This window comes from Xiphias gladius, chromosome 8 (genome assembly GCF_016859285.1).
Source record: "Xiphias gladius isolate SHS-SW01 ecotype Sanya breed wild chromosome 8, ASM1685928v1, whole genome shotgun sequence".
Lineage (NCBI taxonomy): Eukaryota > Metazoa > Chordata > Actinopteri > Istiophoriformes > Xiphiidae > Xiphias > Xiphias gladius.
The window spans coordinates 22,420,456-22,448,404 of record NC_053407.1 but is presented as its reverse complement, the minus strand read 5'-3'; the positions used below and the strand labels follow the sequence as shown (position 1 = coordinate 22,448,404).

The window sequence follows — 27,949 nt, the reverse complement described above, 5'->3', positions numbered from 1 at the left end:
TCTGCTGCTGCCTTTACTGTCCCTGGGAGCGACGACGCAACGTGTGTTGAGAGCAATCGAAAGCAACCGAGTTTTATTTTTGCTGATTGCCGTGCTTACTCACAGCGAACTTTTATGCGCTTAGAGATACATAACATTTCATGTTATATTCCAAAACAAGCTGACGCGTGAAGTGTCGATCAAAAATTACAAGTCCTTCAAGTAGTGGTGCCATATATGTCCTGAAATGACATTTTAAGATTTATGATCATCAGATATAGAAATCATTCCGTTTGCTTATTTATACTGTAGTTAATGCGTATTTCCTATGATGCCGGTAAGTGAAATACGTACCATTAAAATCTTCTTAAACTGTAAGAAACTCGTGTTATCCATTTTTCCTTTATCGTCTGAATGCAGCAAAACTCTGTGGCAAACAACAGTTTTACCACCCTTTGATTGACTACCGTGACTGACCAATCAGCGTGGCAGCTGGAACATCCTTAACCAATCGCGGCAGGCTGAATATTCTATTGTTCAATCACATTCAAGGGGGCAGATTCTAATTTTGTTGTAGCTTCGCGGCAATTAATGGGAGATGAATGAAGCGACTAGCTAGGCTTTAGCTAGCGACAACAATATCACAGCATATTAACTGGCACTAATATGCTGGAACAATAGACCATGGAGTAATAAAGACACTATTGGAGCTGCTTAGAGTGTCCACCGTCTGGGTTCTGTATGCTTGGCCCATAAACTAAACAGGAAAGCCTATTGATCCGGGAATAGCTTGCCAATAACAAACGTTAGCATGCATGGGAAGGAGTCGCCTGGGGTGGATGCAAGACTGAAACTGTCAGCTGAATCAATTTATAACACACCATCTCGAGAGGGTAAATCGTATCAAGAAGCATTGTTTTAGTTCGGGATTAGGCTTTTGATATTGTAAACGTTAGCTCAAATAGCTAATTGTTGGTTTAGCTAGTTGCCGTTAGCTGGTTCTGGTCGGTATGTTGACCATCAGAACTAATGCTATGAGGTGAAAGGTGTAGTCTATCGTAGAGCTATTGGTTGGATTGTGAGCGTGTCTGGTTTCTGATATTGTCTAAAGTCTAGCTAAACGTTTGCTACGATATTATACTGGCAGCCCTGCACTGTATACCCCAGTCCAGAGTTCCTTGTTAAAAGAAAACACAGAGAACTGAACCGACTAACACCATTTTGTTTCACTCTTACAGGCTGAGGCAACAGTGGCATCATGTACCGGAGCCCTAATAATCCCATGAAGCCCAGCTGCAACAGCAGCAGCATCACTGAGCTGCTGAGTGCCCTGTGTGATTGCAGCCTGTCTGGAGTATCATGGAAGCGCCGAGCCCTGGGTGGAATCTCAAGAGAAGGTTTCCGCAAAGCTCTGAAGAAGCGTGCCTACGGTGCCCTGCTGTCCAAACTATTTCAAGACGGCACCAAAGGTTCAGCCTCAGGACCAAGTGCCACAGCTAATACGCCGCCCAGGAACAAAGTCATGATGATATGTTTTGACTTGCGGGTGGCAGGGTGCAGAGAGGAAGCAGAGAGGTTGGAGGAGCATCTTGAGAGGCTGCCGGAGGGAGCATCCTCTGGCCTGAAGGAAGTAGACGCAGTCCTCGAGCTCCTTGTGCACCTAGCCGGTTCAGCACCTCCACCCCCTACCTTTTTCAGCAGGGACTACATGAGACGAGAGCGGCCCGTGCTGCGGAGGCCTCGACCCTGGGGCTACCAGAGCGAGGAGCTGCAGAGGTTGGAGGCCCGGGCGTGGGGGCTAGTGTGTGGGGAAGAATGGGGGACTTTGGAAAGTTTGTTTGGAACTCAGAGGTTGATGGATGCTCCTCCGGGCACCGGGCTGCTGGCACTGAGGACTAAATTGGAAGCGGAAGAAAGATTTGACAAGGAGACCAGGATGACGCTGTTCGGAGCACTGCAGCACACTCGCACTTCAGACATAGACATAAGACTGGACCTGCCTCCTATTCCCAGTAATATTGATGTAACTGGGCTGGCAATCAGGGTAAGACACAATGGCTTACTATAGTATCTAAGCTAATGCACACTGTTTAGTTTGAGATTTTTTTTTTTTTTTTCCATATTGCGAGGTCAGTCTGATTCTGGTTCATATTTGTGCCATTGTTTGTTTGAAGTTTAAACCCCAGTGCTATTTACGGTTATCATCAGCCATATTGGTTTTCTGTACAGGTCCCCCCCTGTTTAGATCAGTCTGAGGATGAGGGCTTCCAGTCAGCCTCTAATCTAACCCCAGATTCTCAGTCAGAGCCCAGTCCCATTCCAGACATTGATATATGGGAGGCTGTCCGCACTTTTGAGCCTGGAAGGCGCCGCTGCTGGGAGTCTATTGGCTGGTAAGTGCCACGTGACTAGTGCTGCGTAAAGTTTAAAAGCACCTTTATCACACTCATGTCAAATGACTTTTTAGAGAAGATTTTACCTTCATGTAACCAATTAAGTAATTTGCCAAATGCTGCAGCCACCTATTGTTTTCATCACTGGTCAACCTCTTGATTATTTTTAATTAATGGATTAACCATTAAATCTGTAAAATGTCAGAAAATGTTTTTTTTAAATAATACCCATGACAAGTTCCAAGAGTCTAAGGTGATGTCTCCAACTTGTTTTTTTTGTCAGACCAACAGTCCAAAACCCAAATATATTTAATTTACAAAAATCTAAAACAGAGAAAAAGCACCAAATCCTCACATTCTTGAAAGCTGGAACCAGCAGTTGCTTGGTATTTTTGCTTGATAAATGACCTCAATGATTTATCAATTATGAAAGTATCAAAAAGTTGGCTATACATTTTCTGTTGATCGACTATGAAATATGGTACGCAACATCACAAAGGCAAATTAAGCGAATGAGAAGATGCATTTTAGCAAGTAACATATAGATACAGTATAATAAGTCCACCTAACCTACATAGGCAGCGCTGTGTTATAGAGCTCCACTTGCAATTACTTGTGTTTCACTCACTCTCTCTGGAGCAAAACGCCAAATGCCACTCTGTTTCTAAAACTAGCCCACCAGGGAAAAGGGAGTCTCTCTATCTGACAGAGGGAGGCAGGGAGGCCTTTGACCAGCTCTATCGTCTATGGGAGGGGGAGATGAGAGTGGTGAGCACTAGTACACCCTCTCCTATCCTCCCACTGCCCCTGGACTCTCAGACACAACTGGTATCTGACCTCCTCAATGTCCTGATCGGAGTGGCGTCCACAACCTTCCCTCTTAACCAGGTGCATTTCATTATCATCATTTATCAGTCTCTTAATTGCAATGAAATGCAATAGATTTGTTGTTTAGGGCTCTGTCAGACTGAAGAGATAAAAGTGAATGAAGGGATAAGAGAATTGTAACAGCATAAAATTGCTGAAAAACACTCGAGAAAAGGGAATCAGACAAAGACACTCAAGACACATCAGAGAACCTTTATGCATCTGTGATAAAACAAACCTGGTTGATTTATAAAATTACTTTGTAACAATGAAAAGAAAAAAGACAGAAAAGTGATGGTGTCAAGCATATACACAAGTCAGTCACCTGATATGATACATTAAATGATGAAGAAATAAATGAAAAGATTCCTAATGCCATTTTAAAAAAAAAAAAAAAAAAAAACAAACAACCAGCAGAGAGCTCTTCTGTTGCTTTATTGTTTCCCATTAAGTTTTTATATTTCCAGAAAATTCTAGTTAGTTTTTACAACATAGATTGAATCCTAATTCTTTTGTTTGCTCCCTTATCCATTTAATCTTTTATCATCAACATGTAGACAGGGACAGGATGTAGACATAATACCATTAAACCTTTTACAATATAATGTAATCCAATCCAATACAATAGTCATGCATCAGGTTCTATGTCTATTATGTCTAAACTTTGTTCAGACAGTCAGAGAAGTGTTTATTAAACTCAAGGGTAACCTTTGAGGCTGTGGTGCAAATTATTGTCTATGTTGTTTTTGTCCTCCCAGAAGGCTTCTGTCTAGGAATTTTGTATCGAGTTCTAATAAAAGAGCCATAGGAAGGACAAAATAACAAACACCTGATTATGTAATACAGTCTGATATAATAACACTGCCAGCCATGCCCTCAGAAATCACGATGGAGGTGACTCTGACAGCCTCAACAACAATTCAATAATATGAGCTCTACTAAGACAGTCTTTAATGCAGGGCTATTTTACTGGCTGTTATTAGACTGCACAGTTAATCATTTATTCTGTTCACCATCTGTAAATATGTAATCTCCTTCCCAGAGTGTCCAGTTCGACGTCAGGCCTGGTGTGTGCGTGTCAGGAGCCTCTCCAGAGAGCGTGTCTCGTCTCTTGGGGGAGCTGGCCCAGTACGGCACCTACTACTTGAGGGTTAGCTGCTTTTCTCTGCAGAGTGCTGACAAGAAGGGCCTAGTCTTCCAGGTATGTTTGTATAATCATCCTTAATACCCCTGAGACAGCACATTGTGCACCTTCTTTCTCCACATGCATTCTGCATGGGACAGTTGTTACCAGTGCTGTGGTCATCATTCACTTCAATTCAATATACTTTATTCGTTTTCAAACAAAAATACACATAAACAATTCATTCACACATATATAAAGTTTAAAAATATGATTCTGAAAGAAAAGAGATTAAATACACAATTTCATTTTTTCCAGTATGTCTTAAAACTATAGTCAAGTACCCATATGTACACTAAAACAGATTTTTCTGCCTGGAATCATTCCTGTTCCTACTGGCAATCAAGAGATCTCCCCTTACTGTGATTTCAATGTAAGTTATTGGAAACAAAATCCACAGTCCTCGTTCTGTTTACAAATATATTCCATAGTTTTCTACAGTTTATCTGAAGTTAAGATGAGGCTTCAGCAGTCCGAGTTAGACAAATGGGGTGGGTATCTTTCAAAGTGTCAGCATTTGTAGCACACAATTCCCTTTGTGTTTCCCACAACTGTATTTCTTGTTGAGCAGAAGTGGAGAGATATTTACACTAAAAGCACTGAAACTTTGGCAGATATCCACTTTATTTGACTAACTCAGAGTGGGGATCACCTCATGGGCAGTATGGACAGCAGGAATGTTTACTGAAAGCAAAACCAGTTTCACTGCTCATTTTGGAGCCTGATTATTCTTTTAAGACAGACTTCAAAATGGTGAACCTATTATTTAAGTAAAAAATGCACAATATGTAAACAAAAAGAAGTGTGAGTAGATTTATCAATATTTGCACAAGGTAAACTGGGCAGTTCAGTGGTCTTACATCTGCACAGATAATGCAATTTTAAAGAATAGTGCTTCTCTCCAAGGCTTTTACAGGTGGTCTGAGGAAGTATCTGCATTACTACAGAGCTTGTGTTCTCAGCACTCCACCTACTCTCAGCCTGTTGACTATTGGCTTCCTCTTTCGCAAAGTAGGCCGCCAACTCAGGTGAGGTCAAATCCCCCCCCGGTATCACACTTTTAAACCAACAGTACAGTCGTGTCCTGAAAGAGAGGACCTTGGTGAAAATATCATCAGATCAAAAAAAATCCCTGCTTTTTTTCAATCTAAGGTACCTGTCAGAACTGTGCTGTGTAGACGGGCCTCTGGGCTCAGGCCGGGCTACCTTCCCTGTGGTGAGTGCTTTTTTTTTTTTTTTTTTTTTATCTCCAAACTGCAATGCTTGTAGTCATATGTCATCCATCAGGGCTGTGTTTACCCTATCCGATGGGGTGTCAGCTGAGTGCTGTGTGGCTCTCCTCAGGGTGTTAAACTGATGTCCTACCTGTACAATGAAGCACAGAATAACTGCAGCAACGAGAACTATCCAGTCCTGCTGTCGCTGCTGAAGAGCAGCTGTGAACCTTATACACGGTCAGTCATTGTGCTCCTCGTACAGACGTGTCCTTAAAACCAAATAATAAAACCCAAAGACATGACTTTACTTCACTCATATGTGGAACTTGTTGTCTTGGGTCTTTTTTTTCTACAGACTGTCAGGACTGTGCCTGACTGTTTTTACTGTGTGTCACTTAGGTTCGTGTCTGACTGGGTGTATAGTGGCGTGTTTCGAGATGTTTATGGAGAATTCATGATCCAGGTCAATGAGGAGTACCTCAGTTTCAGAGGTGAGACGACACACACATGCTGTCGCATAAACACTTTGGCTTCAGTCAGCAGGTTCTGAAAATGAAAAGCCTGGCAGACAGATTGTCTGTGGAAAAAATAGATTTCATTACAGACTTTATTGCATAGTTGGATTTGTCTTTGTGTGTGTAAAGGATGTCATGAAGTTATTGGATGATAATCAGGGGGAAACAGAATCAGCTACCACAGCTGTGGTAGAGCCAGAGCCATCTCCGCTCAGTAAGCCACAGGGACAAACACAAATAAATACTGTTCCTTTATTCTTTTCAGTTGGTACACCATGCTGGGTAAAACAAAACATGTTTTTTGAAATAAATAGTTTTTTCTTACATTTCTTCTCTTGTAATTGTCCTTGACAAATCTGGACTGGCTGAATTATTTTACTTTTTTATTTTTTCAGTCAAATTAATGACTTGACTCCTTAAGGAGAGCTGAAGAGTAAAGTCGAGACAGGAGGAGATGGAGCTTACAGCGCAGATAAATACAGACCCATCTGTACTCTACAGGAACCTGCCTGCCTGACTTTCTGTGGGTGTTGGTTATGTTGCCTTGTACATGCTGCTCTTCAATGTCATGTCCTGTTTCATGTCTCGAATAATTTTTCATTATCAAGACAAGATTTAGTATATTTTAATATTTCCTTTTTGATTGACTCTTTAATTTGAAGACACAGTCATTTGTTAGAGCTCAAGCCAAAATTCTATTGAAAGCATTACAATAAGGGCTGCAAGTATTATAGTATTTTTATTAATTATTAGTTTGTTTGGTTTATTTATTTATTTATTGACAGATTAATTATTTGGTCTACAAAACATCAAAAAACTGAACAAAATCCAATCATAATATCCCAAACGTCTTGTTTTGTCTAACAGTGCAAAACTGAAAAAAATAATTACATTACTACAATATAAATCCAGGAAAAGCAGTTAATTTTCACATTCATGAGCCTGGAGTTGCTGCTCTAGTTGCAATGATAAAACAGTATTGTATGAGCATTCACCCCTGGGAATAAAACAAGTTTAGTTTTAGATGTAGTATCCTAGGTTGTTGTTCGGCAATGCCTAACATTAGCTGGTACCAGCTTTCTACATGTGAGGATTTGATGTTTATATCTCATATGATAGGAAACTTAATATCTTTTAGTTTTAGACTGTTGAAAATATCACCTTGGTCTCAGGCAAAATATTTCACTATTCTCTAACATTTTCTATACAAAGGGATTAATGGAGAAAGTAATTGGCAGATTAATTGATAATGAAATTTACAGCCAAACCTTATATTAGTGAAATGTTTATTAGTAAAGAATAAGCCTGTTGAAACCCTATTCCCCAGACAAGTACACACTGTAATTGCTTCATTTTGACAGTACTCCATAAATGTGGTTTTATATGAATCATTGTAGCCTGTCCAAATACTGTATGTCATGCAACACCCCATTCAAGGTCAGACCATCACCTCGGCTTTGTCTGGCTAAGAGGTTCATTTGCTCATCGGCTACACCTCATCAACTCCTGCAGTGAACCTCTGCGATGCTCGCGCATGCTTTCCCGAGGACACACAAATGTCATTGTTCTCCTCGAAGTCCGTCGGCCAGGGAGGCAATCAGCGACTAAGCTTTCTTGGCAAGCCGCAGGCTGTCTGTAAAGAGCTCTGGAAGCTCAGTGCATTCATGTTCTCTTATGCTTTTTGCTTAGGATCACTGAGCTAAGCGCTAACAATTTCCAAGTGTTAATTCAAGCAGCCAGAGTTTAGCTATGCCCCGTAAGTCATACTAATGAGGAAAAGTTTTAGGCCCTGTGCAGGCTAGGTATTACTCCACTACTATTACTTTTTTGTACTTCAGTTGTGAGAGAGTTGTGCTGTTATCAGAAGCATAATGAGCCAGTAAAACCACTTGGTCTAATTTGTAGACCAGCGTGTAACAGGACTCTTTCATTTCCTTCAGACAAACACTTCTGGGTTCAAGGCTACACTCTGATCTCAAAGGATGTGGAGGATTGTGTTCCCATCTTCCTGAGACACATCGCCAATGATGTGTACGTCTGTGGAAAGACCATCAACCTCCTCAAGATCTGCTGCCCACAGGTTTGTTTTGCACATCCATATATGCAGATGAGGTGAATATAACCTAAATTATTGAATAAATTAAGCATATGAAGCGTTAATCCTTAAGATTACCCAATCATATTTGATCTGTTTGTTTTTTGTTTTTGTTTTTTTACTCCTATCAACCATTCAGTGTACAGCATTGCTTAGAGATGCACAGACTTGCTCTGACATCGACAAAATCCACATGTACTCCACAAATGATCCACCTGCCACGACAACAATTCTGCCTATTTGGAAATCCATACTGCCCACTAGGGTGGGACGATTAATCAATACTGACACATAAGGCGTACAGGGTCCTACAAAAACATTATCAATACACCATCATCGGCATTGCGATACAATCTCTTGTGGTATTGAGGCAGATGTTTCCATCTTTTATTGCAGACATTTGAACTCTGAACTGTTCTGCTTTCTGCCTCTGCAGTCATTACTTGCAGCAGTAGATATATCAGACGATATCAGCGCTGCAAATAACAATTACTTTTATTATGAATTACACTGACGATTTTATTTTTTTTTGGATTAATTATTTGTTCTATAAAACATCAGAAGATAATGAAAATTTTCCATCACAGTTTTCCAGAACCCAAGCTATTGTCTCCAAATTAGTTTTTGTTTTGTCCAATCAAATGTCCAGAACGCAAAGATATTCAGTTAACTGTCGTGTTAGACAAGAAAAAGCAGCAAATTGTCACATTTGAGAAGCAGGAAACATTACATTTAATCATTCAATCATTTAATCGACTAATTGTTTCAGATCTAGATTATATTTTTTCAATATGTAGCATTTATCACAACTGCCTGTATGATGATGCCATTGGTATTATGCACCAAATATTGTGTGCTATAATATCATTGTGGGTCACCCTCTGATTCCAAGCACTACTGCCTGCAAAGAACCTGTATAAAACCCCTAAGCATAAGGGTTATACTGTACTTTATATGAATGGACACCTTAGTACACCTTGGACACCTTAGTACACCTTGGACACCTTGCTAAGTTTACTAAGTGTCTTAGTAAACTTAGCAAATGAAAAGCCTCAGTGACACACTGAAATTTTTATGTAATCTAATTATATTTCATTTTCTCACTTCACTGTGACTCACCTGCTGATTTGCCAGCACATAATATTTTTTATGACTCGACCTACCTGACCTAAACTACAGGGCCCATGCTAACATATTGGGATTCTGTAACTACAACTCTGTTTCTCTGTGTGCTAGAAACTGCAGGATTGCTGTGAATACATATGAAATTATGGATTGAAAAATGTGAATTGAGATGGTCACTAATGTGCTTGCTACTGGATCATAAGTCAGTCCGATTTGGTTTGTGATGTTTTATTTTGCTTTTTCAAAACTGAACATTTCCGTTTAAAACAACACCACATAAAGAAATGCAGAGCACCTAAATCTAACTTATGTAGCCAAAAAAGGACAAAGACAAACTAAAGATCAAAATAAACATTTTAAATGGTTTTAATTAAAATAATACAATAATTAATTCAAGGGGATTTTATGTCTTATATTGCAGCATAATAAAACATAATTACATGTCAAAATTAGAGTCACAGAGAGGCACAGTGAGTGTGATTAAGATGAATGTTTCTTATACAATCAATAAAAGGTTTTACTCTTGTTTCTCAACCAGTATGTAATTTACTCTGGTTGTATGTAATTATTCATTTCTGCAATCTGGGCTCCGGGGTCCTCAGATTTCCATTTTAGTCTTACACATTTTTTGGCATTGATTAATAAGACCCTTTAAACTAAGCATATAAATCCCATGGATTTGTGATATGATATTACACGCATTTTGCCAAAAACTATGTACCTTGGAGCAAGAACAAGTAGAATATATGAAAGTGCCTTCTTCTAAGCCGTAGGTAAAGCTGACGGAGAAAAAATTTAACTGAATGAATCTAAACATGGAATTCAAAGTAAATCTAACCTCGTCTCTGTGCAGGTCACTCCATAGCATCTCATTCATATTTATTCCCACATCTCTCTGCCATCTCATCCTAGCTTCATTGCTGGTTAGTTTTTGATGTATCTGTGAAAAAATGTGACAGCCTCAGACAGCTCTCAGTACACATTTTGATATGAAAAGGAACTTTAAGGTTGGTGTTATAAAACTTCCACCAAATGAGACAATCATCAGGGTTAACGAGAGAGTAGCAAGAAAAGTAGGTTAACCCATTGGGATTACCTGCATTAATGTATAACTTTTTTCTTAAAATATGGTCAGATCTTCATCTAAGTTACAATGATGGAGAAATAAAAGCCAATTTAACTAATTAGTCACATTCATTCAAAATCATTGTATTGTTCTTGTCCATATTGAATACGTCATATAAACCCGAACCACCTTGACTAATGACATCAACAAAAGCTAACTGGAGTCAGGAGTTAATAAACCTGGAGTCCAATCAATGAAACAAGACTGGAACTGTGGGTTTGAGCTAATTTGACTAATAAAAAATGCTGGTATTCACAAGAGGCATCTGCTGATGTGAACTATGCCTTGCAAAAGAGATCTCAGAAGACTTAAAATCAAGAGTTGTTGATTTGCATGAATCTCGAAAAAGGTTACAAAGTAATTTTCAAAGAGTTTTCGATATTAATCAGTCCACAGTCAAACAAACTGTCTATAAATGGAGATGATATAGACAAAAAAGATTTTAATTGTTTGTGTTATTAGCTTAAGCACATTGTGTTTGTCTATACTTGTGACTTGAATGAAGATCAGTTCGCGTTTTACAACCAATTAATGCGGAAAACCAGGTAATTCCAAATGGCTCGCATGCTTTTTGGTGAGCTTCCTTTATGGTTTCTAACTTCCTCTAAACTTTGTGTGCACAGCACTACATCTGTTGGTCGGAGCTGCCGGTGCCTCGCATTGCTGTCACTTTCTCCCTCCAGGAGGTGGAGGAGATTGAGAGGGACTGCGCGGTATACCGCGGACGCATGGAGAGGATTGCTAAGCACAGCGCCATCAGCAGGGAGGAGCAGGTACTGAGACACACACACACACACACTCACACACACATGCAATCTTGTTCCATGCAATCTGACATTTCTGTAATGTATTTTTCCATGTTTTCCAAGTCTGAGTTTTTGTTACTGTTGCTTCTCCTCAGTTTTGTCTGACAAGAGCTTTGGTCAAATTTACATAAAGAATGTCTTTCATATGCAGTGAGTGTCAATACACATGGCAGTCAACATGGTGTATTGCCTTAATAAAGACACCATTATGCTTCTGCCAGCTGACTTAAATGGATTTTTAAAAATCAACGAACGGGAAACCTGCAGTAAGACAAATATTGTCTGTATTGTTGTATTTTATTGTCCTTTAAGAGAGAGAGAGAGAGAGAGAAGTTTTTTTTTTTTTTTTTTTACATAACATGATCCATGATGGTGACATTACCCCTCAAGTATTGAGAATTTCAGCAGCAAGTCATTAAAATCATGCAGTTGAAGTCTGGGGCTTGCAGGCTGCATGATTTAGTGTAACACCCTGGTTTGTATGGCCCGTATATTGTGTGCTGCTGGCTTTGCTGTTGGCTGTGCTGTTTGGCAAAGGTTGGGAAGGAGAGGTGAGCTACAGGGCAGGTGGATACATCTTTGTTAATGATGATTTCATGTCTGTCTATTGTTAGGCCCTGCGCACAGAGCAGGCACGCCAGGAGCTGATCAATCAGGTCAGAGAGTCAGCAGCCAAAACCCTGGAGAGCATCCGCGGTTAGTGTTACACACACACACACACACACACACACACACACACACACACACACACACACACACACACACACACACACACACACAGCGAGTATAATTGTATATGGTGGTTGATGTACATGCACACCCTGCCCACTGAGTATACCTTTAATAAATGGCTCAGCTCTGAACCCACATTCACTTGTTGACTCTTGACCACGGGAGCTTTCTTCCTCTCTGGAGATCAGCAGAGAGGCACAGGGGTACTTGCTGTGAGGAATGCTCTGACCGACTCCCAGTACTACAGGCTGACAAATCTAATCGTTGCTCGCAAAGTTTAGCAAACTACTCATATCGTTTCGTCTGGGGAGGCGGGTTAGGGATGTTTGGCTTTCATGTTGGACCGTCATCAATTCAATATTTATATAAACCCAACAGAAGTTGTTGTTTTTCACAACACTCAGACATTAGCAAGAAGCAAAGCGAAACAAATATGCACACTGATGAAGTGAGCACTATGTCCTGGAATAATCCTTCATTTTTGTGAGTGACCACACTGTGCACCTTACAAAATAAAATTGGTAAAACGAGACTTTTAGTGAATGGATTGAATTGCAATTTTCTCACCCCATAGCCATCTGACAATGTATAAGCATTTGGCTGCGTACCAAAATTTTTGTTGGGTTGGACGTCAGTAGACCGCTCACTTTTCCAGTGGCCACTACTCAGTTGACTGAGTTACTGTAGTGAGATTACTCTCTCGCTCTCATTCCTCTTGCATTATTATTTTCTCTTGACAGTTAAAATTTTTCAGACTTCAGTCTTTCTGGATTCATCGTCTGTGACAGACGTGATTCTTGGCTGTTTGACAAATTTTCTCCTTGGGTTAGTTTTGCAGTAAAGACATCAGGAGATGCTAAGAAATGAAATAAAATCATGAATTTATTTCCTCTGTGGCACCAGAACACGTTGCACCAGCCTTCAGAAACTCGTGAAGGTTAAACTGGACTAATGAAACACTTTTAAGGCTCATTAATCTGAAAAACTCACTATAGACAGACTCAAACACTCACTAGACTAGCAACATAATAAGGCCACAAATAACCCATAATACAACACCGTACAAAGAATATCTGTTGTAATGAATGAACACATAATTGTATAGTTCTGAAATATAGAACAACCCCCAATTTTAAAAACTTAAGTTTCAGAGAAAAATATTGTCTTATATTAGGGCCAGTACAGTATCCTTTCTCTCCAGAGTGGTAGAGAACTCTCTCCGTAGTTTTTCGTCTTCATTTGGTTAAGGTGTTGCACGAAAAGGCTTAGGCACTGCGTGTCAGTCTTATAATGGTGTGGCAAAGTTCGAGAGGGGAGGTAGTTGGGTGGGGGAATTTCTGGCCTAATGCTCTGTGTGTCTTGGCATAGGCATATTTGTGTGTTTGTGTGAGGCAGATGGTGATGTTGTTTTGTGTGGGTGTGTGCGTGAGAGCGAGACGGAGATGTTGTGTACTCTTCTGTGGGGTTTAGGAGGCCCACTGTTCTCTCTCCTGCTTCCTGTAGGACGCCAGGTGTCACAACGTCTGGCCGAAGAGGCCAGGAAGAGGGAGCGTTTTGAGGAGCTGAAACAACACCTGGAGCAGGAGCAAGAGGTAGTAAAGTGTGCTTTAAAACTCTGTTCTTGTGTGTGCATGTGTTTACAAGATAAGTGCATGAGGAGGTAAGATGGTGAGCATGTGACTTTAAGAGAGTAAGATAAGATATGATAAATGAAAAGAAACTAAAAACCAGGCAGGCTCTTATTTTTTATATTTTGAAAGTAATTGGATTCATAAATTCCGGTTACAGCATTTGTGGCCTTGTTTTAGAAGCTGAAAGGTGTGTGTGTGTGTTTGTGTGTGTGTGTGTGTGTGTGTGTGTGTGTGTGTGTGTGTGTGTGTGTGTGTGTGTGTGTGTGTGTTTGTGTGTGTGTTTTTTTTTTTTTTGGCACCAGTGGCGAAGTGCCGCCAAGAAAAGGCAGGAGGAGGATGACTTCAGCTTTGCCAGAGAGCTGAGGGACCGAGAAAAGAGACTACAAGCCCTGGAGGAGCAGCTGGAGCAGAGAGCCAGGTCTGACAGCTTTTACAACCCCTACTAGAGATGTTAATGTTTTATTGATGACTGATTAATATCTGTTAAGATTTTATTTGATCTAAAAGATATTTACAATGTGCAAATAAGAGGGGACATCATTTCCATCTCTGCGGGATATTTCATTTGCTGGACTTTCGCCAAATTTACGTGTGATGGCTTCAGCATGAGCAAATGTCATCAGAGCCTGTAATGCGAACATGCCGTGTGTTGCTTTTCATACTGTGGCTAAAGCTGCCATTTAGGTTGACGACAGCGTGTTGGAAATCAAAGTTCACCAAATCTGAAGTAAGCACCTGTCATCTGCAACTTTTCATCCAACCAATTACCTCTCCAGCCTCGCAGTATTAACCCTTGTAAAGATTCAAGATTTCGATACGTAATTTATTTTGGACGTGCTGGGAAAATATTTCATATCTGGTGTAAAAATAAAGCTTTTATCGAGCAAATATGTAGACCTTATGTTTTACAGCTTTGCTGATTAATCGATTAAAGATCGTTGCTGACAATAGATTAAGGATATTGCTCAAAGTTGAATTCAGAGCCATCATAGACCCTGAAAGCACATATTCACAAACAGACATATGGCAGGCCAATATGCTTATCAGAAAAAGCGCATGCACATGAGAGCGCAAGTAGGAAGAACACTGATTGCTGGATGATTTACTCTCAGATTTTAATGTAAATTATTCAGTATTCAAATAATACATACTATTTATAGTATGTTATGGAATATTACACTTGTTGGCAAAAATAACATCAGCCAATCTATGTTAAGAGGATAATCTTCATGTTTATGAATGGCTATTAATATTTTGCTCTCCTTATATAAGCTGAGTACTAATATGAAGCTAACAATAGCAAAGCTACCTGAGGGCTGAATGGCCTATTGGGGAAAAAAGGGGACAGTCCCATAAATTAAACGCTGCCCATTTGCTCCTCAGCAGCCATCTGTCCTATCTCCATGTGCGTGACACTCTCCTAGACATGCATACTGCATACTGCAAGTTGAACTGAGTAAGACCTTCAGCTAAATTATTGAGTTGTAACTTGTGTGTTTCTACACTCAAATTGTAGGAAGGAGCTGATTGCTCAGTACAGCCGTCTGTCAGAGGAAGCAGCCCGCAGAGAGAGACGGGCCATGTGGAGGGTGCAGCGAATGAGACTTGATGAAGCCCGTGCTCAGTTCTTCATCCGTGACAGGCAGCACACTCAGGTTTGTAATAAATTAGCATAGCAGAGCCCAGACAGGAAAAGGTTAATATGACTGAAGAGATTGTGTTATTATGTAAGGTAAGTGAAGTAATTTTAACCAAAGCTCTTGTGACTTCGTTCCAGGCAGTACTAGAGAAATATCCCTTAGGCCAGGAGAGACCTCCTGTAGAAGTGTTGCCTCCTGTTCCCTTGGCACAACAGACTGCACCACAACCAACCCTGGTATGACAACACACTGGTTCTTGAACATTAATCCCGTTTTTTTTCGCCCTTTTTTGCTCATCTAAAGTGTATCCTATATGCAGCCTCAAGTTAATATCTTCTTTTAACAGGAATCTCCCACTCAGGAGCCGTCTGAGCAGCAGCCAGCTGAGACTCAAGAATCTGATGCTGTATCATCACCACCACCTGGCGCATCTTCATCCACCCTCACCCCCCTTATAGGACCAGACCCTGCCCTCATCTCTGACGACATTGATATCAATGATTTTCTCCAGAAGTCTGCCAGTCAGCAAGTGGATATGGCCCTACAGGAGATTGGGTCTGACCTACCCGAAGTGTTCCCTACAGCGCTAATTGACTATGATTTCAGTGCCCCCTTTAGTCCACTTGAGGGTATCGCTGGTCAAGCCTCAGTTCAGCCCCGGCCTCGCTGGGGACCCTCAGTCCAGCCTGACTTGATTCAAAGCCACCCCTCTTTCTCTCACATTCCCATAGGAGAGAATATGTCTCGAGTCCAAGAGAGTGTTCCCAAAGCCAGCCCCTTTGGTCAAGTCTCCAAATCCAGCTTTCCTATAGGCCAATATACCCTAGAGGATCCCCAAAATACGTCTAAAGCCAGTGTTTACAGACATCCCTCTCAAGCCTCAGCACAGCCAGTAGATGGGAGTGGTTCAGCTACAGATGAAAAGCAAGAAGAAGCTGCACCTATGGCACAACAGGAGACTGAAATGGGGATTTTGGAAAGTAAATCAGAGGTAAAAGAAGAGTGTGAAACTGCTGAGCATTCGCAAGAAGATGGTGTGGTTGTTACTGCCCCCTATAACACACTATGGCAAGGCTTTGATAATGGTGACCACAAAGTAGTGACAAGTGTTTTTGACTGTATTGGGGTTAAATCACTTGAGGCAATCACTCAGTACCAAAGGTCAGATGCTCAAGATAAAGCTGGTGAAAATATTTCTTCGCCAAAAATTCATGATCATGTCTCCAGTGCACACCTAAAGGCTGGAGAGCTAATTTCAGATGTTGTTGTCCCTCAACCGTCACCCAGCATCCATGGTCACTCCCTTGACGCTCACATTAAGGTTGGAGAGTTTGGGTCAAAGGTGACTGCTCCTCTTCCATCTCCTAATATCCACGGCCACGCCTCAGATTCCCACATCAAGATTGGAGAACATGTGTCAGAAGTTGATGCTCCTCTACCTTCCTCCAGTCTTCACGGTCACTCTTCTGATGCTCATATTAAAGTTGGGGAAAATGTTTCAGATTTTGTCTTTCTCTTTCCTACTCCGAACATCCACGGTCATGCCTCAGATGCCCACATCAAAGTTGGGGAGCATGTTTCAAATGTAGTTGCCCCTCTGCCCTCCCCTAACATTCATGGTCACAGTTCAGATGGTCATATCAAAGTTGGGGAAAATGTTTCAGAAGTTGTTGCAACACTTCCTACTCCCAGTATCCATGGTCACTCATCTGACGCTAACATAAAAGTAGGCGAGTTTGTGTCCAACATATCTGAAGCAAGACCTCGCATGAGTAAGCATGGGCACGCCTCAGACTGTATGCTTCAATCAGGCTGTGTGGTATCTGGAGCTGAACCAGCCTTGTCCCCTCTGCCTGGAAGCTCTTATGGTCACTCCTCAGACTCAACATTAGGTGTTGGATGTGTAGTTTTGGGAGAACCCAAACATTCTCTACATGGCAGTGCCCATGGTCATTCTTCAGACTCAAATTTAGGCACCGGATGTGTTGTGTCCCAAACTGAGCTACTTCCATCACCCCTACCAGGCAGTGCCTACGGCCACTCCTCTGATTCGACACTGGGCGTAGGTTGTGTGGTGTTGGGGACAGAGCCGCAACCCTCTGCACTACCAGGCAGTGTTTATGGACACTCATCAGATTCTTCACTTGGAGTTGGATGTGTGGTGAAGAGCAAAGGTATTGGAGATCAGCAGAAAACAGAGGACAATGAAGATAGTAAAGGTATTAGATAATACTAAGTGTTAGACAACACATTCTGAAGTTGCAAGGTGTGCTGAAGTGATGCTTAATAAGCTCAAGATCATATAACTCCAAATGTAGTCCAAGTTAATTAACCAATACTTCCTGCCACTAATCATGTATAATTGTCATACAAAGCTTAGTGCTGTCGAATTTGAAGGGCTACAACTAAGTTATTTTCGTTATCAGTTTATCTGATCATTAATTGATTAAGCAATAAATTGTTCAGTCTAGAAAATGTCATAAGATTTAAAAAAAAAGAGAGATTGAGTTTATAATGATGTAAAATCCATATGTTACAGAAGCTGAAACCAGAGAATTGTTTGTGATTTTGCTTCATAAATAACTTAAACAATTTAATTACCAAAATAGTTGCCAATTAATTTTCTGTCCATGGACTAATTGATTACTTTGCAAATCATTTCAGCTCTAGATATTTGCATGTAATCAGTATATAGATGCACCATTGAAATTGGTGTCAACCAAATCTGCTTTTGCATTAAAAAAGCTGGAAAAGATAAATATGGTACCTTTTTGCTCTGACCCTTTGGTGTTTAAAAATAGCGCATAGCAAATTAAGATGTCACTGAAAAGGTTTTCTGTCTATATCTCTTGCCCTCTTTAGGTTCTAAGTTGGAGAACTCTGGTGAGCAGCTGGTTGAGGGCATGGGGTCCTGGGCAGCTAGCTTCGGTTTGTCCCCTGGAGAAAAGTCTGAGCAGGAATATCTCTTGGCTTTGTCTGCTCAGTACCAGGTGGAACACTATGAAGACTGCTACAACCTAATGGGTAAGTTGAAATCACATGACTGGCTCAAGAGTAGTAGTTCCTTTTGGCGTATAGTTTATACAAGCAATGTGATGTTCAACACATAAGCACTTTTGTGCAGATGAAGGGGAACTTGCACATTACAGCCATGATTCAAGACACAATGGTGTCTTGCTGGTATGTAAGGAATGGATAAGAAATAACATATTATAGATATACAGTAGTTTTCTTAATTGTAAACTTCAATTCTTAATTGAAAAGACAGAATTGAAGCCTTTGTACTTGACATTCAGAATCAGAAGTCAAACTTCAGAAATGGTTTGTCTTAGTCACATATTGGCCAAACTGAAACAATATCAAGAAAGTTTATAGACTACCTTTTGTTGCTGCTACAGTACAGTATTCTGCTGAGAAAAAAAGATCATTTAGTCACAGGCATCCACAAGAACATATAGTATATTTGGCTATCAATACCATAACAATGAAGAGAGACAATGTAGCTACAAATAATGGCCAAAATGGAGCACTTGAATAAAGAACAGAAAGGGATCCAAAACAGAACCTTGAGGAACTCGCCATTTTTACTCTGTGGGAGAGAACGTGAAGTTATTTAGGAAAACAGAAAACTTCAGTTAAGAACAGCGAGAGAACAAACTATTTTTTAAACTAAGATCTCGCAAAACTACAAGTATGAGTATTTGTTTCATATAAGGTAGTTGGTTATCCATATTAAGACCGTCACTGTAGCAGAAGCCTAAACTTGATTTAAAGTTTTATTTCATTTTCAAAGTCAATTATTTGACAGATAAAATGAAATAAATGCATTCCTTAAAATTTATGCTCTTGCATCCTGTCTGTTACTCAACAAAAGACCTAAAAAATAAATAAATAAAATAAAGCAAGAAATTGAAAATAATCATTCTGCTAAAACTGTTATCTTTTCTTTTGGACAGAAATTACATGAGACCAAACAAGTGGAGCACATAAAACAAAGCCTAAGCCATTCTTGTAGCAATGAAATGGGTATAGCGTATGTCAGGTAGAAAAAATAAACTGGACCCTAATTTTGTTCAAGATTTTGAAAATATTTATGTGGTCAGGCTGAAATAACTAAACGAGAAATTACATCTTTTGAAATACAGAAAATCCTGAGGTCAGATTGCAGAGAAATGAAAATGATACACCTTACAGTGGTAGAGCTTATTTCATGTAAATTTTAAAAAAACTTTTTTTTTTTTTACATGTACAGGTGTGATGCATTTCCAGAGGCTGTTAAATATTTACTCCATCAGCAGGCACAGGGGTTGCATAAAAAGCAGTGATATTTCATAAAGGTAGTAAATCTGGTTTATGTTTGGCTGCGATGTATCATGGTTCGTTGAAGTAATATCCTCTTTTTCACTCTGCATTTGTAGTTTAGTCATGCTGTGCCATTATTCATGCCAGCTTCGTGGGGTCTCCATTAAATCAATCAGAATCTACTCAGCTGAATGCACCTTCCACACCACTCATCAAAGTCAGGAGCCCTTATTTAGAGAGTGTTTTTAGAAATTAAACTAGGTTATACAAAATAACTGGAATAACTTGCTTGTAAGACAATTCTATTTAATGAAATCACCTTGCAGTAAATACCATCCATTGTGAAACTTTTATGTTGTAATTTTGTTGATTGCCTCAGAAAGGTGTTGATTCAACGCCGAGGTCATTTTAAGGCCTTAGTTTTATGGTTGCAACTAACAATTATTTACATTGTCAATTGATTGGTTGCTTATTTTCTCTATTTATGTCATAAAATTTCAGGGGAAAAAATGTTTATCACATTTCCCAAAGTCTGACCCACAGTCAAACACCAGAAAATATTCAGTTTAATATCATAGAAGACTAAAAAACACAAATATCAACATTTGAGAAAATGGAACGGAGAATTTTTTGCACTTTTACTTTTAAAAAATTGCTTGAATTATCAATAGGTTATCAAAATATTTACAGATCAATTGTTTTCACTCTGTATAGTTTAATTATTTAGTAAATGTTTTACATCATCCGCTCTGGCAAAGATATTACTTGAACAATATTTATTTGCAAACTTCTCCTTTTTCATTGGACTATACGTACCATTTTTTCTTTGCGGTATTTACACCAGCACCGTTTTCTGCAGTCGTGAGAGTGTGATATTTATTCAGCAACATACCTGTCATCTCACGCTCACACAGCTTCGTCCCCCGAGTGTCAGATGCTGAAGCAGGTAACTCGGGGCCCCTGGGGCCTTCCTATGGAACCCACACTTCGCAGAGCTACAGACAGCACTGCAGTCCAACTCAGCGAGATGGTTTCCCTGCCAGTTCTGATAAAACACTCCGTCACCGCCCCGCTCATCACACAGTGAGTGTCTGACAGAAAGAAAGCTGCAGGAGGAGAGGGTCTATTTTGTGTCAGAGAGGCAATAAAGACAATATATTTTTAAGTTATTGTTTACAAGTATGAGTTTGGAGTTATTTTCTCATAAAGACAAATACTAAGTTTAGGAGAAAAGCTGGTGTGAAGTTTTTCACTGATCTTTTGTTATTTTTCTGCTACTTCAGTGCATACTCTGCACGGCAAAAATGATTTGAATTCTTTTTTCCAATTCCATCTTTGTCAGATCCTTTTTTGTGTTTGAAATTCCATCAGAACTCCAGACAGGCTTGACAGTCTTCGCCTACAATGTGTCTGCACACTATGCAGTTTAGCCTTTGTGTGTAAAGAAATGGCTCTCTCATCCCTTTCTGCACGCAGAGAGGGTGCAGTATATTTAGTGTTGGAAATCATAACTCTAAATTTTTATTAACACATTTTTATCCCAAGCTTTCAGGCGACACAGTAGAATTTGGCAGAGATTTTCAACTCTATTTTATCTCTACCCTGCTGACTTTTCAGTGAAAGAGAACATTCCCTAAATCCCACTCTTATAGACGAGTAAATTGCTCAGGAATCGTTTAAAGTGATGGGACAGAGGAAGTCATCCAAAAAGTGAAAAAACCCACCGCTATATGCCGTGAACTTTCCTCATGGCTGATGTCTATCGTTCCCACAACCTGTATCAAATTTGCTAGTCAGCATCAGTCTCAGTCCTGAATCTTGTGCCAACACTTTTCTCTCCTTATCTTGGTCCTTCTCTCCTCCACCTTCCATCCCCAGTGTATCTTTGGTGAACAAGGCAGTGGTGGACTACTTCTTTGTGGAGTTGGGAGTGGAGAGGCACTTTGAGGCACTGCGCCACTTCCTGCTGATGGAGGACGGCGAGTTTGCGCAGTCCCTCAGTGATCTGCTGTTTGAAAAGGTGACGCCCTTTCAGAAGTGTTGCCGTCATCGTCGCATATTCAGAACAGGGTGACATATGGTATTTTTCTTCAGTTTACTGCATTCTAGGAGAGGACAAGAACAAGGAGGTACTCGTCTCCCCTCAAATACAACACATTTTAAACTTTAAGCTTCTCTCTTTTGTGAGTGATCAGCACTGCATGTATTACGTTTTATCTACTTTTAGTCTCTGAAATACATCTGAGAACAGACACAGCCCTCTAGCATGGGCATGCACCAAAACTTGAGTACACAGTTAGCCGTGATTTAGAAATGTATGCACTACAGTTGGAGGGCAGTTCTCTAGAGGAAGTCCCAAGACTCTCGTCTCATTTCCTGGAGAATGCTTGCAAAATGTAATATACTTTCCAAGAGCCCATGTGTATTGTGGTTATACCACACATAACTGCACCAAAAAGGCAGCTAATTTCAGCAAAAAATAAGCTCTAAAAACCCACTGTACACTACCTGCCCAGCAGCACCAAACGGCAGGCTGAAACGGTTAGTAACTAGTTTGTGAGCATAGTGAAGCATTAAGCAGCTAAAGAGCCAGGTATTTTCCCCGGGAGTTGAGTGTTGGTGAAACTAAAACAGAGCTAAAAAGAAAATGAATGTTGGACATACTATTGTCAGGATGCAAACAGACTCCAAATGTTAATATTGGTCTGTATCATCAACCATATCAACTTTATAAGAGTTCACTATGTCAGTGTAATGTTTACAGCCTGTTGTGTTGCCCCAAATGGTCAAAAACTCAAGAACTGCAGGTAATTGATGCTCAAACTTGTTAGTATTCAAACAAGTACATGATGCGTCACTTCCAGATTCCTCGCCCGAGCTTCCTGGCATAAAATAGCAAGCAAAGCTTTTGCTACCACCTCGGTGCCGTTCTGCAGAAACTTTTGTGTACATCCAGGCCCATGAAACAGGTGGTTTTTGTTCCAGCCAAAGACTACTGCAGCTGATTTCACTGATTAGCACACTGTCAACCAGAAAGGGAACTAATCATTGCAATCAGCTGCCTGTGGTGTTCGTTTGGAATTAAACCTGCCTACTTTTGGGCCTTGATAGCACTTTTGAAAGGACAGGTGTAGAGGGTAGTAACACTTGCTTGACCTTTTTATGTATTTATTTGACTGATGTCTCCTCCACCCAGCTGGGCAGTGGGCAGACCCCTGGCGAGCTGCTGACCCCCTTGGTACTGAACTCCATCCTCAGTAAGGCCCTGCAGTACAGCTTACACGGGGACACCCCCTTGGCCGGCAACTTCACCTTCGCTCTTCGCTTCCTCCCCGAGACCTTTCACCCACACGCACCTGACTCTCTCAACTGTCTGGAGCTACGCTACAAGGTGAGGCGGTGTGTTTTAATGGAGTGAATAAAAGAGTGCGTATGCTTGCATGAGTGGCAGCTTGAATGTGACAACCCGTCATGTTTTGACAGACTGCTCTGGGTGTGGAAAATTAGCCTATCACGCACTTAAATGGTAGAACCTCGTAGATTGATTGGAGTTGGGTCTTTTGGGTGACACGCAGAGTGACTAATGCTGCACATAACTGTATTGTCCTCTGGTCTTGTTCCCGCCTGTGTTCGTCACCCTCCTCTCTCTTACGACTGTTCCCTTTCCCTAATGAATCTCATTCTTCTCCCTTTCCTGAATTCTTCCCTCTTTTATTTTTCCCCGTATCTTTATTTTGCTTCGCTCTTTCCCCCTCCATTTATCTTTCCCCTGTTCCTCTTTGCTTCTGCCCCTATCTCTCACCACTCTGTCTTCCCTTCACAATCCTTTCACCTCCTTTATCAACATCTCTGCACCTCATCCGTCACGCTCCCTTTACCTGTTTTTCCCCAACCCCCGTTTCACTTTCCTTTGCTTTCTTTCACACTCTCACACCTGCACACACTTTTTTTTTTTTTTTTTCCTCACCTTGGTGTCTCTGTCTCTTTCCTTCGTGTCATCTCCCAGGTGGACTGGCCGTTGAACATCATCATCACGGACAGCTGCATGAACAAGTACAACCGTCTGTTCTCGTTCCTGCTGCAGCTCAAACACATGGTGTGGAGCCTCCGTGATGTCTGGTTCCACCTCAAGAGAACGGGTGAGAAGATGGGAGCAGCTGATTCAGGCTCATCTCAGACTCCACCTTACCTCTGAGAAGGAAGAGCTAAGACTCTTCCTTTTGTGCGTCAGCTGTTCATGAAATATTCATGGCGGGAATTTTGTGATGCCTTTGTTTTATTTTTACAAAGCACCTCTCATACCAGTGGGATCGTTGTAAAACTGTGTGCTTCAGTGGGTTACATAGTATTGATCAGCGAAAGCCTGTGTACAGACTACATAAAGAGATTTCCTGATATGGGGGGGCAAGTATTAAAGTATTAGAAGGATGTAAACTTCAGTGATTATAACATTAACATTACTGATGGCATGGGGCATATGTGGATGACTTAATACATGACCGAGAATGCATCTTTTGACCATAAGCAGCACTAACATGACCACGCTCAAAGACAAAACTGGATGAGAAAACAATTAACCAAGGTCCGGTTCAACTATCAGTTCCTTTCATTACTAATTCATGTGTATTGTGTATTTTAGCCTTAATGTGAAAAAAATACAAATGCCTGTTATAAGTACAAGAGCAGAAGAGGCAAACGGTCAAAAAGAGCCCAGAGATATTGTATTTACAAGTAAAGCATCACACTTCAGAGTCAATAAACCCATACGTTTGTTATTTTTCCTTCTTGGAGAACCGATCAGGACTTGTTGTCATCTATGCTTTATCTCAGCGCTGGTGAAAGGTGCGGGTCGCTCGGTGCAGTTTCGTCAGCTGCAGCTGTACAGACACGAGATGCAGCACTTTGTCAAGGTGATACAGGGATACATCGCCAATCAGATCCTGCAAGTGTCCTGGAGCGAGTTCACGGCCAAGCTGGCCACTGCCAGCGACCTGGATGCCATCCATCGCACACATGCAGACTACCTCAACAGAGCCATCTTCAGGTGAGCGCTCGGACTGCGCATATTACAGTATCTATTGCAACATCGTGCTCGCTGTCATTTCCGTGCACAAAATGGGTACTGGCTTTTAACCTTTGCACCCCATGTCAGACCACACACTGTATGGACAAACAACAGTAATTACAAGTGCCGTCCGTTTACAACAAAACTCATCAGCCGTCCATGATTTTAAAATACATGTGCCTCAGTTAGAAGCCAGTTCTCTTCAGGAACTCACACCACACTCATGACTTATTTATTTTTAGTATTTGCACTCTCTTGCTGGAATTTGTTGGTGTTGCTGCCTGACCTGAATTGCATTAAATTAGACATCTGTGGCTGATGTACACATGATGAAGCAAATTGTCAAAATGTTTCACAGAAACAGCTGATAAAATGTCTTGAGCTTGACTGTTTTATGGCATTTTGCAGTTAACACATCTAATATCTTAGTACATGAGGATCTGTTGTATGAATGATCTGACACATGCAAAAGACCCAGATGTTGCACACTGATGATCTCATCTCTCATCTTGGCTGAACTGATATCACTGCATTGGGGGGGGGGCGTTTCGTCCATCTATCCATTTTCTTTCAGTCTTTCTCTGTTTTGTGTTCAGCCTAAACTAGTAATTATTGATCAACTAATAAAGGATCAACTTATAATGGATCATGTTTAACAGCAAAAAAAAAATTTTCTGGTTCCAAGGTGCGTATTTGCTGGTTTTCTCATCCTTCTTTGATAGTACGTTGATTATCTTTAGTTTTTGACTGTTGATTTGGGGGGGGGGGGGGCATTAATATGTTTGCTTTGGGTTCTGGCTAATTAACGTGGGCATTTTTCAGATCAGAAAATGTTGGTTTTGTCAACAAATGTATTGTCTTGTCCGATCAGCAGTCCAAAACCTAAGGATATTCAAATGTAAATGCTTAAAAATCTCATATTCTGGAAGTTAGACCCATAAAATTTTTGGGTACAACTTTTTGGGACCCCGGACCATTCACATACAGATGGACTCCAAACTACATGTTTTCAAAGGTGTTCAGCAAAGTGTTGTCAACTTTTACATAGACAGCAAAACTCTAATTCAATCCAGCCGGATTTTAGGCTGCAACAGCACAAAATGCAGGAAATGCAGGGGAGTGAAATCATTTCTTCAGGCGTTGTGCATGTTGAGCAAGTTGAAGTAGCAAACTCTGCACGCATAAATTCATATAAAATTGATTCAGCCTCATTTTAACAAGTTAATTAAAATTCCAGCTGGATCTTAGGCTAACTTTTGGACCCAATGAGCGATTTAATCTCATTAGGAGAGGTTGTCGCTATCACAGTTTTCTGTGTAATTTCAGGCCGTCTGGAAAAGTAATTTCAAATTTCCTTGTCATGTTACCTAAACTTTGCACTCTTCCCCCGTCTCTCTCTCTCTCGCCTCCCCAGGGGTTTGCTGACAGAGAAAGCGGCTCCGGTCATGAACATCATCCACAGCATCTTCAGCCTGATCCTCAAGTTTCGGGCCCAGCTGATCGCACAGCCCTGGGACAGCCAGCAGGGGGAGGCAGTGCACCCCAGCTTCATTGCCATGCAGCAGTCGTACAACACTTTCAAGTATTACTCTCATTTCCTTTTCAAAGGTAAGGACACGGAATATTGTTTCACATCTGATTTGATGGAAATTTAGTCAGTTTGTTTGTATTCACCCTCATTTAAATTCTGGGTGAGTACCATCAGAGTGAAGCAGGTCTGATCCCTTCTTCTTTTCATCATTCGCAAACATATTTTCATTGAGCAATTTGATAACAACAAGTCAGTTGCTGCTCCGGTTAATAATTATACACACACGTCCTTTGCTATTGAAACCCCTTGACATTAAATCAGTAAGTGACTGAGGAGGCAACAAAGATGAAATAATCCCTCCTAAATTACTTGCATATCTTTCACACATATATATTGATATGTGATACTGGAATTAAGTTAAATTAATTTAATTAAGCAAATTAAGGTAAGAAAGTATAACATGTAGATTGTCTTTTTATTTCAAACTGCAAAGTACTTGATTAAGAGTTGCCAAGTTTTTTTTTCTTTTTTTGAATATATTGATTTTACTCAAAATATAGGTGATTAATTAAGCTTTTCACCACATTTTAATGGTTGGGAGACTAGTTTTCTTTGCACTTACAATATGTATTACCTCGTTTTACCCAGTATTACCTTTTTTTCCTGTAATTGGGGAAAAAGCAAGTAGAAATTTCTTGTTCAGGTGAGCTGAGGATGATTAGTAGAGCATGTGCCTCTACATTAGATGTAATGACTTTATCATATTTGAGACTATTTCTAAACAAAAAGGGTTGAATTTTAGAAAACATTAAAAAAAAAACCAAAAAAAAACAAACTATGGCCTAAAGTAGCTTCTAAGGACTTTCATCCGTCACATACGGCAGAAACACAGAGAATGAATGAGTTTAGTTTTATTTTGGAATAGGGGAATCTGTAGTATTTTGACCTGAATTAAGCAATGCCTCGTGTTGTTTGAACTTGTCTGTGTGTGTGTGTGTTAAAGCCCTTCCTCCTCGTTTTGATTTTTTTATACATTAACAGATGATTAACGTTGCACTGCCCTCAGACAAGTCAATTCTGTTTTAATTTGCTGCAGCGTTGTGTTTCGGGGGAAAACCACAGATTTAACGGATGTCTCTCTTTTCTTCTCTCAGTGGTGACCAAGCTGGTAAACCGAGGCTACCAGCCTCATCTAGAGGATTTCCTCCTTCGCATTAACTTCAACAACTACTATAAAGACTCCTGAGCCGTGTGTGTGTGTGTGTGTGTGTGTGTGTGTGTGTGTGTGTGTGAGAGAGTTTGAGCTTAATATAAGACATGCTATTTGTTAAATACTTAAACAATGCACCATTGTGTACCATGAGTGTTTACATTTTTAGAATCCCTTCTAAGACAAAGTACAGATAGTCAGACGTATATAATAAATTAAGTTCTTCTGGCCTTCATGTCAGTGTGCAAAATACATTAAAAAAACCCACCTGTACTCTTTATTAGGGCGTGGATTTGACATTGAAACCACATTAGGCAATCAACCCCCATAAGTCTGCAGGATTTGATCCACATGCCCGTGTGCTTGATTAATTAGACTACTTCTATAATTTGTAAGCTGCCAAAGTTGGTAATTGAGATGGAGCTAATGCCTCCCATGCTCAGGTGTGCCTCCAGCTGTGTAGATTTTAAGAGCATATAAATTAAATGTCAATTATATGTAAATACTAAAGGAAAATGCTTTGCTCAATAAA

General features: G+C 40.4%; 1 protein-coding gene across 3 annotated transcripts; it reads left to right on the top strand.

The window, feature by feature from the left end:
* The first annotated feature begins 84 nt into the window (after positions 1 to 84).
* Positions 85 to 27,949, top strand: tubgcp6 (tubulin, gamma complex associated protein 6). Of its 3 annotated transcripts, none has more exons than XM_040132981.1 (25): positions 85 to 316; positions 1,218 to 2,023; positions 2,209 to 2,372; positions 3,047 to 3,260; positions 4,282 to 4,440; positions 5,329 to 5,450; positions 5,575 to 5,638; positions 5,767 to 5,876; positions 6,039 to 6,130; positions 8,095 to 8,234; positions 11,124 to 11,273; positions 11,921 to 12,002; positions 13,542 to 13,630; positions 13,972 to 14,087; positions 15,186 to 15,324; positions 15,447 to 15,545; positions 15,656 to 17,528; positions 18,172 to 18,333; positions 20,526 to 20,694; positions 21,490 to 21,631; positions 22,808 to 23,002; positions 23,618 to 23,750; positions 24,442 to 24,655; positions 26,091 to 26,284; positions 27,362 to 27,949. In XM_040132981.1, exons 2-25 carry the CDS (start codon positions 1,238 to 1,240, stop codon positions 27,451 to 27,453), a joined length of 5,700 nt encoding a protein of 1,899 aa, XP_039988915.1. In that variant the 5' UTR covers positions 85 to 316; positions 1,218 to 1,237; the 3' UTR covers positions 27,454 to 27,949. The 3 variants fall into 3 exon arrangements, with proteins under 3 accessions (XP_039988915.1, XP_039988914.1, XP_039988916.1); XM_040132980.1 differs by lacking the exon at positions 85 to 316 and adding an exon at positions 540 to 872; XM_040132982.1 differs by lacking the exon at positions 85 to 316 and adding an exon at positions 964 to 987.